This window comes from Equus quagga, unplaced genomic scaffold (assembly GCF_021613505.1).
Source record: "Equus quagga isolate Etosha38 unplaced genomic scaffold, UCLA_HA_Equagga_1.0 73442_RagTag, whole genome shotgun sequence".
Lineage (NCBI taxonomy): Eukaryota > Metazoa > Chordata > Mammalia > Perissodactyla > Equidae > Equus > Equus quagga.
In genome coordinates, this window is record NW_025802777.1 from 4,572,728 (window position 1) to 4,589,558 (window position 16,831).

A 16,831-nucleotide genomic window follows, 5' to 3' on the forward strand; every position below is an offset into this window, starting at 1 on the left:
TGAAAAATAATGAAACTAGGATTTAGTAATTCCAGTTATATAAAATGCTCAAATATTTGAAAAAAAGGAATATAGGCTTAAAACCACATTTTAGTTATATAAAACTAATATACAATTCCATTTTATCTATTAGCAATTTAATGGGTTTGTTTTTGACTAAAGGAAATACTGGTGTTGGAATTAAAATCTTAAGGATCTTGAAGCAGAGCTGATGCTGTGTCGTCATAGTCATGGTGGCATTTCCTTGTTCAGGTTCTAGGAAAACTTTCAGAACTCCTATTGAATATTCTAAAGTAGTTCAACATAGAGTATTAGAAATGATAGCAAAAATTTAAAATTTATATATGGTTCTGTTTTTAAAACTCAGATTTTTAAAAGTGCTTTTAGAGTAGTGGCTTTATGATACTTAAGGTACTTAAGCCCATTCTTACAAGTCTGCTACTATTTTTAAGTGATTTATCCCTACAGATTATAAAATATGCCAGGTGGGAGGGGCCTTAGCTTCTACCTAAGACTTCCTTTTGTAGATAAAGGAAATGGAAGGTTATATCAATGTCAAAAACGTGTAGTATCATTGATGATGATCACTTAATGTTCTTTAGCAATGTAAGTAGTTTTAAAATTTACTGTTTAGGAATGTACTGCTGAGGAATGTTAGTAGTAAAATCTTGTGTTACAAGATTTTTGCATTTACATGAACTTTCACTCATTTTTCAGAATCTGTTCCTAGAGACAGAGAACCCAATACAAATATGAGAACATGTATGCATAATCAGAAGGATGCAGTGCAAATGCCTAGTGACACTCTGAAAGCAAAAATGGTACCTGAGAAAGTTCCCCGCAGATGTGCTACTGTTGCTGCAAATAAAATAAAGATAATGAGTAATCTAAAGGAAACGATTTCAGGACCAGAAAATGTCTGGATTAGGAAGAGTAGCAGAAAACTGCCCCATCGAAATGCTTCTGCTGCGGCTAAGAAAAAATTACTGAATGTTTATAAAGAGGATGATACAACCATAAATTCTGAAAGTGAAAAAGAGCTAGAAGATATTCATAGCAAGATGTTTTTTTTTAGGCGGTTCAGATCCTGGAAAGAAAAAGCACAGTAGTGACTATGAAAATGTAGAAGTGGAACTGAAAACAGTCAGGGGCCACAAGTCAACTGGCAGTTGCATTCTGCTCCTAGCTGTAAAGTTAATCCCTTGTTGGCACCTTTTGAGGAATTTTCTAAAAGCCATAATCCAGTGGGTCAAAGTGGGAGGATGGCTTCCTCCCAGTCAGCTGTGGTACAGACACACACCACAGAGAATTCTGAGGAGGAAATAGATCATGAAGCCTGTAGGTGGAGAGGCGGGAAGAAAAGACAAATGGCCTGTCCTAAGATTATTCCTTTTCAGAAAGGAAGGGCCTTGAAGAAATCTCTTGGTTCCATAGAGGAAGAAAATACTGAGAAGTGCACAGGGTCTGTAGCAAAAACTTCAAGGACTGAAAAAATTTCAAAATCTCAAACTATTGTTAATTTTAAGGGTTCTGCATTAGAGTATAAAAATTTGGACCACCATGACTATGGTATCATTACTGAAATGAGAAAAAGACATTAGGTACATTGTAAGAGTAAGTGCCACTGAGCTTATCTCACTTTCGACTGAAGCAGATATTTTTAACAAGATCCAGTCCCTATAACAGGTCAAAAACAACTAGAAGGACCCAGGGATTCAGTGATGGGATGTTGATAATCGATTTGTGAGGCAGAATGTTGGAATGAGCAATATAGAGAAAACCTATCAATGTCTTATTTTGTTTTAATATTGGAATTCATACTGAATGATGACCACTTGATATGACTTATTCAGGGAATATATATTTTTCTATGAAAGCTATGAATGTGACTATCACAACTTCTTTTCCTCATTTTTACTTTCATGTAGCAGCATTTACAGAGATGCCAAAATGTGCCTCATTATGAGGCAGGTCTTAGTTTTAATCATTTAGGATAAAAGTATAAATTAAGATCAAAACAATCATATTTTTAGATGATACAGTGACATCCTCTTATGTTTCTCTACAGCACCTTAAAAGTTAGAACTTTATGAACACTTTGAGCAAATTTATTACAATCTCATCACAACAAACTTGAATGGCAGCATGTCTGGGCTGTTTCATTGTGGCCTTCACTAGGCTTAGAAAATCTGGTCTTGATACTATTAAAGAATTTCTTTGCAATGAAGTTTAATTCGTTGTTAATAGGTATTTGTTGAAATTAAAACCACCAGATTAAATGAACGCACTGTCAAACCTTTTTAATATAGTAACATGCTATTGGAAAAATGAATTGTTAGAACAAGTTGCTTTCCCATTTAAAAATATCTGTGAATATTAATATATGATTTGCATGTGTAAATCTGAAAAAGTAAAATAGAGAAACCTGAGGGTTTCTATTTTTCATTAAAAGATTAATGTAATGCATATTTTTTGGTTATACAGATTGACCGAGTGTCTAGATTACTTAAGAAATTTGTGGTTGCATGTCTGCTTAAAAAAAGGCTTTTTGTTGTCTTTTTCTTTTTCTTAGTATAAGCCAGAATATTTCTAACCTACAGAGGCTGTGTCCTTTGCTCTGTGTATAGCATACTCCATTTGAAACACTGATACCAGTATCCTGTTACTAGTATAGATGAGAAAGGGAAGAATTCCTAATAAACGGCTAGTATTTTTAGGTGCACGGGGTTTGATTTTTGATCTCTACTGAAATGTGTAAACTTATTTCCAGTCCCCATATTTACACTTAATTTCATAGAAATTTCTTACTGGGTATATTATATCCTCAACAAATACCATAAAATGAAAATATTTGTCTCAAGACTACTGTATGCAAAATTTGACTATTTCAGTTTAATGAGAGGATTTCAATTCTGAATTTAAAATTTACTGTGGTGGGGTTAATTTCTGTCAGCACTTGAGATTGTAGCATCAACCTTTTATAATGGAATCCCTTTTCCGGTTTAGTATTTAATTTGAATATTTATGCCTTTTTTTAAGTGCTCGGCCTAAATTTGTTGTAACCGCATGAAATTACCATTTGTTTAAAACTTAACATTCTTGTAAAACTCTCGCTCTGAAATGTATGCAGAATTTAAACCACAGCCAAATGTATTATCATTACCCTATTTATAATTTTAATCAGCTTTCCAGAAATGATTTATTCATAATGTACTTGTGAAACGGAGGATCTTGATAAAAATTACATTTTATTCAACAAAAGGACTAAGACAAAGTGATACCCAAACAACCTTTTTATTCTGCAATTCAGTCATTCTATAAAACCAATTAACGCAGGAGTCTTACGCAGTTTTAAAATATCACATTGGTAATCTTGTATATTCTAGCTCACAAACCCTACCCAAAGTTTCCTAAGCTCTTACTCGATGGCAATTTGCTATTATTGTTTGTATGTAAATGTTCACATTTTGCTTCAAAACCCAATCTTTTATTTTGCAGTAGTGTGTAAAATTGCTAAATACTAATTTTATGTAAATGATTTTGATCGTTTCTCCACATCTTAAAACAAGATGTTTCTACCAATTTTGAGATTTTTTTAGATTATCTCAAGAGGCTCTTCCTGACCCGAAATTAGTCCTTAACTTTGTGACTATTTATTGAAAGGGTTCCAGAATGTAAGCCATGCCATCTCTTTTCAGCTCAACTAAATCTAGGTAAATGGATTTTTATTTTTCATTGCAATACTGGATGTTTTCATTTTCATTTAAACTGTCGTATAATTTTTCCTTTTTTCTCCTGCTTAGAACAGTGCTCTGTGAACTTTGTCTTCCAGCACATTTTAAAGAGAACCAATTCAAAAACAATTATATACTTTGCTTACTAATGAAAGGCTATTTAAAGCGAAAGCGAATTTTGTATTTAAATTGCCAAGTTTTAAAAAACAACTATTTTTGCATTCTCATAAAGTCTTTTAGATCAGCTTGACAATCATCAGCTTTTGAAATGTGAATTCCTATTGCCAGAGTAAAGGTCTCACTTTTATAACACCACGAAGCACTGTATTTCTTGCTGCCCGTCCATCCGTCCTCTGTCCTCGTCCCGAGGACGCGCCGGGCCCGGGCCGGCACCTACCTGGGGGCGGTCGCGGTGTGGAGCCGGTGCTCAATAAACCAAGCTCACCCTGTCACCCCTACCGGACAAGGGAAGCAGGCACGCAGAGAAGGAAGGAAAGGCGGCGGGGTGGCCTCGTTCCGGAGCGCTACAGACTGCGGCAGCGGCGGCCGAGCCCCTACTCCCGGGTCCGTTACCTGTCCGGACCCGAGGCCCCGCGGCCCCCTCGCGGGCCCGGCCCTCAGCTCGCCTCTTGCCTCTCTAGCCCGCAGTCATCCCGCCTCGGTCTCCCTGCCGAGCTCACGCCTGGGAAGAAAGCGCCCCGGGTTTGTGCGGCCTTACGGGCCGAGGGCGCATGCGCCGGGGTGGTGCAGGGGGCGTGGCGGTGCTCAGCGGCGAGGCACGAGGGGCGGGGTGTGTGGGGACGCTCAGGGGCTCGGGGGCGGGGCAGGGGGCGTGGCGGTGCTCAGGGGCGGGGCGGGGGGGGCGGGGTGTGTGTGGGTGGGGACGCGCAGAGGCGCGGGGGCGGTGCTCAGAGGCGGGGCGTGAGGGGCGTGGGGAGTGTAGGGACGCTCAGAGGCGCGGGGGCGGTGCAGGGGGCGTGGTGCCCGGGCGCGCGTGCGCGGGGGCGGTGCAGGGGGCGTGGCGGGGCCCAGAGGCGGAGCCTGAGGTGCGTGGGCTGTGTGGGGACGCTCAGGGGCTCGGGGGCGGGGCGGTGCCTAGACGCGCGTGCGCGGGGGCGGGGCAGGGGGCGTGACAGTGCACGGGGCGCGTGCGCCGTCCTGTGGCGCCGCGGTTGGGCCGGGAAGGAGGCCATGGCAGCCACTTTCTTCGGGGAGGTGGTGAAGGCACCGTGCCGAGCCGGGACGGAGGAGGAGGAGGAGGACGAAGAGGAGAGGAGGGAGACTCCCGAGGACAGGGAGGCGCGGCGGCAGCTGGCGCGGAAGAGGTAAGGTGCTGGGCGCGGGCCCCGGCGGCGCGCTCCGGCCTGCGGCTGCGGTGGCTGCCCGGGCCCCGCCGAGCGGAGCAGCGGGCGGTCACGGGCCCGGCGTGGCCCTCGTGCGCGCCCCGCTCTCCCCGGGCCTCGGCCCGCTGCGGTTTCGGTGGAAGCGTGGGCTCCGATAGGTTCTTTGAAGGATCGCCTCCCGGCTTCCTTCGGGTTGACTGCGGTGCTGTCTGCGGACTGTGACTTCTCCAGGGCTGTCTTCCTGCCCCACGTGTGTCAGGTGTTCGGGTCACGGACTTGAGACAACTCGCTTAAAACTTGTTTGATTCTCCGCCCCACGCTTCAATTAGCGTTGTGTGTCAGGAGCAGATGGATAACATATGTCCTTTGTAAGGAGCCTTATTCCCAGACGCACAGAAATTGGAGAAAATAGTAAAATGACCCGTCACCGCCACCCAGTCGTGTAAAGTCAACAATTACGAAGGTTTGGCCACAGTTCTTTTCTCTCCCGCTACCCCTAAGCGAGTCCCTGTCACCGTGGCCTTTCACCTCTACATTTTTCAGAATGCATCTCAAGCGATGTAGCCGTTTTCTTACGTATGCTCTTCTCACCGCCAACAAAATTATTGATAATTTTTGGACGCTATTTAATAGCCAGTCCATGATCAAATTTATCCAGTTGTCTCAAACTTGACGTTTTAGAGTGCGTTTGTGTAAATCAGAATCCTGACAAGGCCCACACTGCATTCAGACGTCTTGTCTCTTGAGCTTCCTATATCGCTTGGAGCAGCCCCTCTCCTTGCCACCCTGTGGGGAGACTGGTTGTCCTGCAGGGTATCCCACACTCTGGATTTGTCTCCTTGTTTCCTCCTGTTGTCATTTAACGTGTGTCCATCGCCCGCCTTTCCTCTGGATGGAAGCTCCTTCTAGAGGATTGGTGAGATTCAGGTTCAGTGTTTGGCAGGTGAGAATGCCTTGAAGGTGGTGCTTGCTGTTTCTTGTTGCACACTCTGCCCAGCTGTTGCACTTTTAGGGATGCTGACAGCCTGATCTCTGTTGTAGAGTCTCCGTGAGCTTTGTATCCGGTGGTTTCATCCGTTAGTTATCATTGTCTGAATCCGTTGTTTTCTTAGGATTATAATTATGTTCTTTACAAAATTAAAGTGTGCATTTAACTTGTTACAAAATCATGCTTATAATATTGTTTTTATCATAATATGGTACCAATTATGTTTAAGTTGCTTTAGTTTCGTCTTTTGTTTCTCGTGTTAGGGAGGTGCGGCTCTTTCGAAGACAGACAAAAACATCTCTGGAAGTTGCTCTGCTAGAAAAATATCCTTGCTCCAAGTTTATAATTGCTATAGGAAACAATGCAGTAGGTAAGTGGAAATGCTGATGACCAGGCATTTTGTTGAAAAGAGCAAAATCTGAAGTTACTTATGTCTTTTTCGTTGTACAAGATTTCAAATGTCTGTTACTTTGTTAGGAAAAGTTGTAGCAGAGTAACTTTGTATCTGAGTAAAATCTGTCCTTGCTCCTGGGTCTGTCTTTTTGATAAACTTAAAAAGTAAGCTTAGGGGGCCTGCCCTGTGGCCTAGTGGTTAGGTTTGGCTTGTTCTGCTTAGGCGGCCCAGGCTTGGTTCCTGGGTGTGGACCTACACCACTTGTTGGTGGCCATGCTGTGGCAGCGACCCACATGCAAAATAGAGGGAGACTGGCAGAGATCTTAGCTCAGGGTGAACGTTCCTAGCGAAAAACAAAGGTAAGATTTAAAGGAAATGTTCTTGGCTTCAGGAACTTACAAACCTGAGGAACTGTTTCTAGTGTGTTGAGGTATCCAGCTTTCCTTAGGCTCCTGGGCTTGTTTTGGCCAGACTTGGAGGGGCAGAGGTGGAGGCTGTAGACCACCCCCCGGCTTGTAGCAGTGGTTCTTAAATGTTTTTGATTTGACAGACTCCTTTTGAGAACCTAAGGAGAACTCTAAAAATAATGGTAATAGTTGCTAACATTTTTGAGCACTTAAGTTCTAAGATCTTTATGTATATGAATCCATTTGACAACTTAAAGTTAGAACAGAGTAGAGTTCAGCTAGACCAATGTACACGTGCAAGGACGCCCCCAAACCTGTCTAATTTTAGGGGGTTCGCAGGCTCTGAGGGGGGCATTCGGGACCTCCAGTTAGGGTTCCTTGCCCTCTCAGGTACCCCTGGTGCTTGTAGAACATAGAAAGAACATGGTGAATGACTACTGACTCATTTGTATAAAGTTCTGCTAACTTAGAATTTTCAGAAGTGTGTTATACTGTGAGAGTATGGTGAAGTTTGTCAGTAAACCTGTCTTCTCAATTCCTGGCTCCAATACCAGCTGTACTTGGTGTGGCCTTTAACTTCTTGAGGGCCTTACTTTCCTTTTCTGCACAATGGCTCTTTTAGCTCTAAAATTCGAGACTAACTTGGACTTGTTTTTTATTGAATAGCAATTGCAAGTTGCAGAACCAAACACTAACATGTGAATTGTTTTTCACAGCATTTTTGTCATCGTTTGTCATGAATTCAGGGGTCTGGGAAGAAGTTGGTTGTGCTAAGCTCTGGAATGAATGGTGTAGAACAACGGACACCACTCATCTGTCCCCCGCAGAGGCGTTTTGTGTGTTTTATCATCTAAAATCAAATCCCTCGGTACGTGGGTCTTACCTTGCATGTTTAAGAAGTAGTTATTTAGGCGTCATTTATATAGTCGCCATCTGAATTCCGCGTTCCTTAGTAGCTACTTTGGGCCTGAGGAATTCTGTCTGCAGGTACCACTTCTTTGTTTATATAAATATTAATGCGGCATATACAATGTGTGGGTAAAGTTCTTAGGAAATTCTGGAGTGACTTTGTTAGAAACAAACCATGAACCTTACATGTTTAAACCTTGCCCTCATCCAACCAGTTATTTCAGCTGGCAGCTCTAAACGGGCACCAGTGTTCACTCCACGGAGCAGGGAGTCCTCTTTGTTGCTGTATGCCAGTAGTTAGCCAAGGCCTGGTACCTGCTGGAAGCTCAGTCAGTGTTTGTTGAACAAATGAGTGCTGTATGCGTTCTAAACACAATTCTGTTGACATCCAGCGTTCATCTAACCTGGTTTGTCCTGGTTTTTTAAGTCACAAAAGACATTCTGTAGCTGATGCGGAGTGATTTCACTGGATTCGTTTGTCCTAATCCTAATCTTGGGTCCATTCAGAGAACACAGTGTCCTGAGCAACTTGGGAGACAAGTCAGGCAGATGAGGTGTCAAGCAGGTGAGGTGAGTCTCCGCATCTGCTCGTGTGACGGAGTACTGTTCCATGGCTGCCGACCGCTTGAGCCAAGGCCCGGGGCAGGGTTTCAAACAATGGAAGAAGTCAGTAGTTCTATAATATTGTAGTGTTGCTTGCTTCAAAAGGCAAGGACCAAATGTTAGCCGAGCAAACGGTGAAATTTGATTTTGCCATACTTACAGTTTGTTTCTCTAACATGTAATCCCACGTTATTTAAGTTTACATAAGGATTTTTATAAACATCCACTATTTATAGGAAATAAACAATAAAGAAACTAAGCATGTTCTTTATCTGTTCCTTAGTGGAAAGGTTTCACTTTAAACTAGGTTGTGAAGGTCAAGTAGAAGTTTCTTTTACTGTATCTCGTTGTACCATTTATTGGTTAGATATCTCTTGGTTGTTCAGGACCTATGTGTGTAGCTAATTATATATCCAGTCTTATTCTTCTGTCCTGTCCTTGGGCCCCTGTTTTCCCGTGTGTGCTTCCTTGGTGTAATTAACTGTTAGCGATTCTGGCAGTATTTAAGAGAAGACCTTGTTGACTTCTACAGATAATCTCATTTCGTGAGCATTAATAATCAGGAATCTCATCCTTTTATGGCATGTGGCATCGCACGTTATTTCACTTCGAGCATGTGGAACTTGGTTTCTGAGACGGTATCATCTTCGCCTGTTGTAGGATACCACTGGGCTGAGATGCTGTCAGGCTTCTATCGTTTCCTCTGATAGCACCTCGTGTTTATCTAATGCTTACGTTTTACAGAGTGCGTATTTTGAGTTTGTCTTCACCATCTGTGACCCCCAGAAGGGTAGCAGGACTGGTGTCATCCCTGTTTTATAAAGGGGATCCTGGTAGTCTTTACTGGGAGTGGACCTCAGTATCTCACATGCCAGCTCTCCCAGTTTCTCTGTCTTTGTGCACTGTATTCTGATAGTAACCACCAATAGTGGCTTGATTCTTAAATTTTATATTTTAAAGGAAAATAAGCTGATAGCAAATTCAAGAAATCAGGTGTTTTCTAAGTGTCCTATTAGGCTTCACATGCCATGTATATGGTGACAGTTTGGGGTGTGTGTAAAATTTATTTGACCTGACAGCGGACTTGGAATGTGATTTTCAGGTTTTCCTCTGTCAGTGCACTTGCTACGTTGCTGAAGATCAGCAGTATCAGTGGCTGGAAAAGGTAAGAGAGACATGAAGACCAGACATTGTTAGGGCCACGAGTGGCCATTTTTAAAGGGGTCAGTGTCTTTATTAAACCTATGTAGTCAAATATTGAAGCGGGGGAAGTATTCACTTTTTCTTAAAAATATTGTAGGAATTCATTACAGAATATAAAGAATAAACTCATTTAGCAAATGTAATCAGCAATGTGCTAAAGTTTGTAGGTCCTGGAAGCATAAAAACGTAGTTGGATTCTTCCATTCACCTTCTTATTTTTTTTGGAAGAAAAACAAGCTACCCGCATGGAAGAGAACAAGGTCAGAGCTGAGGATGAGAAATGGCCGTGCTGATGCTACAGGCTGGAAAAGCGTGGGGTGCGAGGCAGGAGCAGGGGTGAACTGGAGTCAGACGCTTGGCACTCAGCTGCCACGCACTCCAGACGCCAAATACTGTATCCATTTTCTTAGCGTTAGGATGAATCAATTTAGGCCTCATTTTGTGAGAAAATTGTGCACATAGTATGTGCCCAATAAAACAAATTTTTCAGTGAAGAATTTAACTCAACTGGGAATTTTAGAGAATAATCATAATTTCGGCAGTTGTGTTATTTTTAAATGAAGTAGGCCTTTTATATACATCTTAGCAACATTTCAGCTTAAACCTCGGTATATTTTTATATAGGTATTACCATTAAATTCATTAGAAATAAATTTTGGGGCCGGCCCCGTGGCCAAGTGGTTAAGTTCAGGTGCTCTGCTTCAGTGGCCCAGGGTTTTGCCAGTTTGGATCCTGGGCGTGGACATGGCACCGCTCATCAGGCCATGTTGAGACGGTTTTCCCACGTGCCACGACCAGAGGGACCTACAACTAGAATATACAACTGTGTACTGGGGGGCTTTAGGGAGAAGATGAAAAAAAGAAGATTGCTAACAGATGTTAGCTCAGGTGCCAATCTTTAAAAAAAAAAAAAGAAAGAAATTTTGTGTATACCTGTTTTAAACCAGATTGGCATACTTAGAAATATTTATTGAAAGTTATTAAATGCATTTTATTAAATTAGCAGTTGTTTAAGAAGGTCTGTGACCCTTCTGATAATTGTATACTTGATTTTATATTGTGTACCCATGTGCGTTTTTCTGGGGAGAGAGTCCATAGCTTTCATCAGATCTTGTTTGTATTTGTTTTTTTAATTTATGTGGGATGACTGTTACATCAAAAATATTGTATTATTTTTGTACTGTGGAACAACTTTCTCTTCTAGGCTTGAGAAAATATACAATTATGTATTTCCAAAACACAGTTTTTTAATCAACGTTTTTTCCCTGGGAGCACTCTTTGGGTCTCTCTGCTGTTTGGTTCATGTCAGCCACGTAATCCTGTTAATCACACGCAGTCTAGCAGAGTTGTCAAGTGTTGTGGATTCAGACTATAAGTATTATAGGGAGGATAATGTTGTAGCTCTTAAATGGTATGTACCTGCTCACAAACATATATGGTGTTAACTTTTCCCTGTTTATTTACAAAGCTGGGATATAATGAAATTAGTTTTACAAATCATTTATGGCACATAATATAAAATCTTCAGTTCTGTTGTTATTTGAAGTAGTCATTCTCTTCATAAAATATTTTCAAACAGTGTGCAGTGGCCTAAAATCTACTTTTTTCTTTAAAAAATATCTGCTTTCTTTGTTTACATCACTATAGATTTTAAAAGCTGGAAGGGTCCTTGGAAATCCATGAAATACAAACTTGGGGCATTGAAGTCTAGCGTGATTGAAACTTGCCTACAATCAAAGTAACTTAAAAGTGAACTTAAGAATCATTTGCACTGATATAACACTGTTGTGAATGCAGCTTGCAAGTAGCCTTCTTCGAAACATCTGTATTAAAGTGTTCTTGAACGCATCAATACGTGCATTAGAGAAAGAGGGTCACTTCCATTTGCCAATAGAACTCTTGTCTGAATGCAGCTTGCAAGTAGCATTCTTAGAAATAGCTGTATTAGAAGAGATGTTAATCACTTCGCTATATCCATTAAAGAATGGGTGTCACTTCCATTCATTAATATAACACTGTTCTCAACACTGCTTGCAAGTGGCGTCTGAGAAACATCTTTCTAACAAGTGTTTGTAAACACTTCACCACATGCGTTACAGAACAGGAATTATCTTCCTTGACTGATGTAACACTGTTCTCAGCACAGCTTGTGAGTAGCGCTTACAGAAACACACAGAAATCATTTGCAGACATCATCGGCAGGTGGGAGGGGGAGGGAACGCGACGTCTGACAGGGGCTCATAGTGGAGCCACTCGTTTGCTGTGGATGCCATTGCTGGCTGCTACAACAGCTGCTCTGGCCGTCTTTGTTCCTGACTGCATTGACTCCAGATCGCAGCTGCCTTAGGTAGGTGGTGCTCTCCTTGGTTCCTGACTTAGAGAAGGTCACCCAACCAGAAGGGAGCAGATCCAAGATCGAATTAGGTAAGGGGACAGGAAAGCGTGTGTTCTGTTTTTCCAGGGACACTCCCACCCCTGCAAGGTATGATCTTACTGTGAGTGGTGTTAGATAAACAACTAGAGGAACGTTTCTAGTCTGTAACAAAATCATATATATATTTTTTAATTTGAAATCAATTTTGTTAGGTTTTTGGCTCTTGTCCAAGGAAGAACATGCAAGTAACTATTCTCACATGTCGACATGTTACCGACTATAAAACTTCAGAATCCACTAGCAGCCTTCATTCTCCTTTCCTGAAAGCCCTGAAAACACAGAATTTCAAAGAGCCTCCGTGCTGTTCGCTGCTAGAACAGCCGAATATCGCGCACGACCTTCCTGCAGCAGGTGGGGTTACAGTTCGTGGCGTTTACGTTGTACCTTGTTAGTGCCTATTGACAGTTGTTACCTGACTGTTAGAGAGCTTTTTGAGGTAGTTTGTTGATGATGATTCCAGTGTATTGCCGTTAATCCTCAGTATCTGTAGTTGCTAGTGCATTATATTTGGTTTGAGTTTTAAAATTGTCCAGACACAGTTATGTGAGAGCAGCTCAGAGTTCTTGGCGGCTGTGCCTCGCAGTTGCTCTCTTTCTTTTTGGTCTTTGATAACCCGTCGTGCAACCCAGTGTTAGATGTAAATTGTTGGTGTATGAAAGGTTGGTAAAGTATGTTTTAATTGTCAAAATAGAAGTTTCAGATATTGAATCTTGGTAGTTGCTTTAATATTTTTATTTATGTTACTAATTATACCCTAGCACTAAATCAAAATCAGATTGTCATTTACCTTCCAGTAATGTTATAACATATAATTAATTATTGTTTGTTAATAAGTAAAAGGTTTTTTTTCCCTTAAATGTTAAGTTTACTAGAATTATGGCTAAATATTTTACATTATGCATTATATATTTATTATTTACATTTAATTTGCTTTGTTTATTATAGTCAGCAACATTTTAATCTTGGAGCTACTTAAGATGTATCTCAGCAGTATGTTCAGGAAATGCATGTAATGCACAGGAAAGTAAACATAATTTTTGCAAATCAAGAAATTACTTAGGAGAATAAACTGGCTTTGATAGAAAATATGCATTATAAATGGTTCAAAATGGCAGTAAATACTTTGATTAAAAGAGGCAACAGAGGTGACTGCTTTTATAAGTAGCCTTTGTTATTTCGAGGTGTTTAACAGTCATTTAGTAGGAACCTTAAATGCTCTTTCCTGTCCGTTCCTAGTTCTCAGTTACTGTCAGGTGTGGGGAATCCCCGCAGTGCTGTACTTGTGTTACACCGACGTGATGAAGTTGGACCTAGTTACGGTTGAAGCGTTTAAGCCTATACTTTCTTCCAGAAGCTGGAAAGGTTTGGTTAAGGTAAGGGTTTAACTCGTTGACTTCCTAGCCGAGTTATTATAATGAGCTTAATGACAAACATAAATGTGTGGTAGCAATTTAAAACCCAGGCGACACTGAGAGATCCTTTTTTCTCAAAATAAAGCTCCCTAGTCTGGCAGTGTGAACTTGACTGTCACCCTCCCTTCTAGATGTGCTTCTGTAACTTGAGCAATGTTTTGTTCACGATAGATCAGGGCCGTGCATCTAAATCCCAGATGTCTATGTAGAAAGTGTTTTCCTGTTGAAGAAGTTGCTGTATCTAATTAATTTGGAAGGTGGTAATTTTGGGGAAGGCATTTTTGAGCACAGTATGGATCGGATTATCGTAACGTGTGTTCACTTGATTTTACATGGGACTAGATGAAGGTGTCTGTTAGTTGAGATACCACGTGAGGACGAGCTAAGTCCGTTCCCCACTCAGTTCGTGTGTGTCTGTGGCTGTTTCCCCAGAAGTACACACGTGGGAACATGTCCGCAGACGGTCCTGCCTGTGCTTGCAGGTGCGTTAGGAAGCGCTCCTTTCCCTAGGGATTTGCTGAAAGTCTGGGACTCCCAGTTTGAGAACGTCTTCCTTAAAGGGGAGAGGTTGTAATGACCTTGTTCCACAGCCCTCTGTTGTTCTAGAATGACCATTAGTGTTAAGACGGCTTTTCTGATAAGTTCTGTTAGAGTTAGCTCATTGCACAAGTCTCATAAATTTGCTTGTTAGATTGTCAGCTCTGTGGGAACGCACTGCGTTTTTCCATTTTGATGTCCCCAGTTCATCACGTACCTGGCATGCGGAAGATCTGCAGCCATTTGTTGAATTAATGAGTAAAACCGTAAAACTAATATAGTATAATTCAAGTACGTCTTTCAAGTTAGCTAGAGTCATGGATAGTCTTTCCGACAAGTTGAGTTGCTTTGCATTCCTTGTTTGCTTCTGTAGCTGGCTGACCGGCTGTTCCCGCCTCATCGAGAGCAGGCAGGGCTGTTTTGCACATGGGGTAGTATGGCCAGAAGTGCACAGGCGCTCCAAAGACACTGGGACTTGTTCTGAGAATTGTACATCATCTGTCCGAGTTTATCAACTTTCAGCTTTTAAGAATCTTCTTTGAAGGGGAAGTTTGAAGTAATGTTTTTTAGTCTTTTCATTCCTTGCTTTAAACAGTGAGCTGTGGGAGGGTGAAGTGGCTGTTTGAGGAGTGCAGTTTTTTTAGTGACCAGATATCATCCTCCTCAGTTAGTTTATAGTTTCAGTCTATCTAAAAGTGGTATTTGGGCAACAAAATGGAATTCTCTTGAGTGCCCGCTGTGTGGACCCTCTGGAGCCATGTTAGCGCCACAACCTGCGGGTGGTGCAGGGGACTGGCCTGCCCGGCCGCCCGAGAAGAGCACAGTTGTGTGCCAGCCAAGCGGGGAGAGCTTAGTGTGAGGAGAGGCCCCTCGGGGAAAGGGGCTCTTGAGCGGGGTGTGAAAGGTGCATGAACCCTCGTGGGTGGACGTGTGCAGAGCGCAGCAGTGTGACACAGAAGGGGACAAGCTCAGGGTGCATTGCGGAGAACGGTGGTGAGCATGGTGTTGGCGGGGGGACGGGAGAGCTCACGTGGCAGAGAGAGGTCAAGCTGGGGCGGTAGGTCCGTCCGGGGGCTTACACTGCCTTCAGAGGCCGGAGGTGCCTTGGCATTTTGGCGAGGGGGTTTCGCCTGCTGAAAGAGGAGCGGTGAGGCAGGCGTGTGCCAGGCGGTGCCGTGCTTCCCCCTGTCTTGAGAGTGTGGGGTTGGGGTGTGTATGGTGCTTCTACCTGAATTCTTGGTCTCACTGTATTAAGAGCTTTTTTCTCTGCTTCCAGAATATCCCCCAGAGCACAGAGATACTGAAGAGATTGATGACAACGAATGAGATTCAGAGTAACATTTACACATGATTCCAGAAATGGTTTTGTGAAGTGTGTTACCCGTCCGTTCCTTTAAGGGGAGGAGCTGCCCTGTTTTGTAGGGTGCTTTTTTCCAAAGGGGTGTTCTGAGGGTGTTAAGAAGAGAATAAACTTACTTTGAATTCATTGTAGTTTTAGTTCCTTTTTCATGGTGGTACTGTTCACAACTGAAATAAGCTGGGTGTTTTTCTTTATCCACTAGGTGGGAGTGTTGTTCTGTTAGAATGTTTTAAGGTAATATATTTAAAATTTTTAAAAACTACAGATAACAACAGGTTTTATTAACATGGCAAAGTATAGTTACTTTGGGGTAAAAATTCTGTATGATATTTATCACTTGATCTGTTGGTGATTCTTAAAATGTGGAAAGTTTCTATTTTATGAGTTTTTCAGTTTGTTTTGTAGATAAAAATCAATAAGGTGACGAAGTTCGGTATTTGCTCAAAATGAAAGGAAGAGATTTTATATTTCATCTCTTTTCAGTAACATCTGACAGATAGCCTCTCCATCCAGACTTTTCCGAGCTCTTTTGCAAGGTTAGCTGTGTGGATATCACCAGCTCTTCTGTGAAAGAATGTTATCATTGGAGCGTGACTTGAGTCATGACTCGAAGTAGCCGTACGACTTCAGAAAACCTCAAACTAAACTGCGTTAATGAAAATAAATTTTAAAATGCTGGAGTCGAGAAATGCTTCTCATCTCTCCCTTCTTTTTCTTCCTTTTTAGTTATTGAATCATTTATATATTATACATTATAGATTTAGACAGCTTATCCATTTATGTCTTCTAGACTCAGTTTATTTACTGTTCTTGGTTATGGTTGGAGGTGGAGTGGTGGGACACTCTGCTAACTCCTCTTGAGTGAGCTTGGTTTCCTCTGAATGACCAAGTGCTGGAAGCCTGGTGCATGGTGCATGTGATCGTGCCCTGGCGCTGGAAATGGAAGCGTTTTACTCGTTGCAAAAATGTATGCATCCATTCAGAAATGTGTTTGCAGAGCCCTCGGGGCCCTTGGGGTCTGGACCTTGGAGAGTGGTATTTCCACATAGCACACCTGTGTACACACATCCCAAAGATAGAGACTTAGTGGTGCAGCCAGGGAGGAGCGACAGGGCTCTCCTTCCCCATTCCTTCTCAGTACGCCTCACACCAATTCCAAAACCACAATTCTTGGCAATATGATGTGGCCAAGAATGGAATAGTTGGGGAAGAAGTTTTGTATCAGGAGCGATCCTGGAAAACCATAGGTACTTGGGGATGGTGGTTTCTCATTGATTTAGTGAGGAGAGAATTACAGACGGCTTAGCCTGTCCAGGGATAAGCCTCCTGCAAGAAGCAGCAGTTTAAGGAGCCAGGAGAGTGGTCGTCTGCAGTGGAGTCACGGTGAAAACTGGAATACCAGGAACTTGGTTTGGGGTGTGCGTAACCACAGCCCCCACTGTGAGCAGTGGGAGTGTGTGTGGGGCAGATTTAGAGCTCGTGGACTTTGAAGAGAGCGAGGGAGAAT

The 16,831-nt window shown here is 42.3% G+C and overlaps 1 protein-coding gene across 2 annotated transcripts; it reads left to right on the top strand.

The window, feature by feature from the left end:
- The first annotated feature begins 4,922 nt into the window (after positions 1-4,922).
- LOC124234273 (proteasome assembly chaperone 1) lies at positions 4,923-15,450 on the top strand. 2 transcript variants are annotated; one of them, XM_046651532.1, is made up of 8 exons: positions 4,923-5,059; positions 6,329-6,435; positions 7,583-7,734; positions 8,283-8,345; positions 9,481-9,543; positions 12,168-12,366; positions 13,252-13,388; positions 15,241-15,450. In XM_046651532.1, exons 1-8 carry the CDS (start codon positions 4,926-4,928, stop codon positions 15,313-15,315), a joined length of 930 nt encoding a protein of 309 aa, XP_046507488.1. In that variant the 5' UTR covers positions 4,923-4,925; the 3' UTR covers positions 15,316-15,450. The 2 variants fall into 2 exon arrangements, with proteins under 2 accessions (XP_046507488.1, XP_046507489.1); XM_046651533.1 differs by lacking the exon at positions 8,283-8,345.
- The last annotated feature ends 1,381 nt before the right edge of the window (positions 15,451-16,831 follow it).

Excerpts from the sequence above, each read along its gene's own strand:
- LOC124234273 (XM_046651532.1), top strand. The coding sequence starts at position 4,926 with ATGGCAGCCACTTTCTTCGGGGAGGTGGTGAAGGCACCGTGCCGAGCC. Across the intron at positions 5,060-6,328 it reads CGGCAGCTGGCGCGGAAGAG|GGAGGTGCGGCTCTTTCGAA; the intron begins GTAAGGTGCTGG and ends TTCTCGTGTTAG. Across the intron at positions 12,367-13,251 it reads GCACGACCTTCCTGCAGCAG|TTCTCAGTTACTGTCAGGTG; the intron begins GTGGGGTTACAG and ends GTCCGTTCCTAG.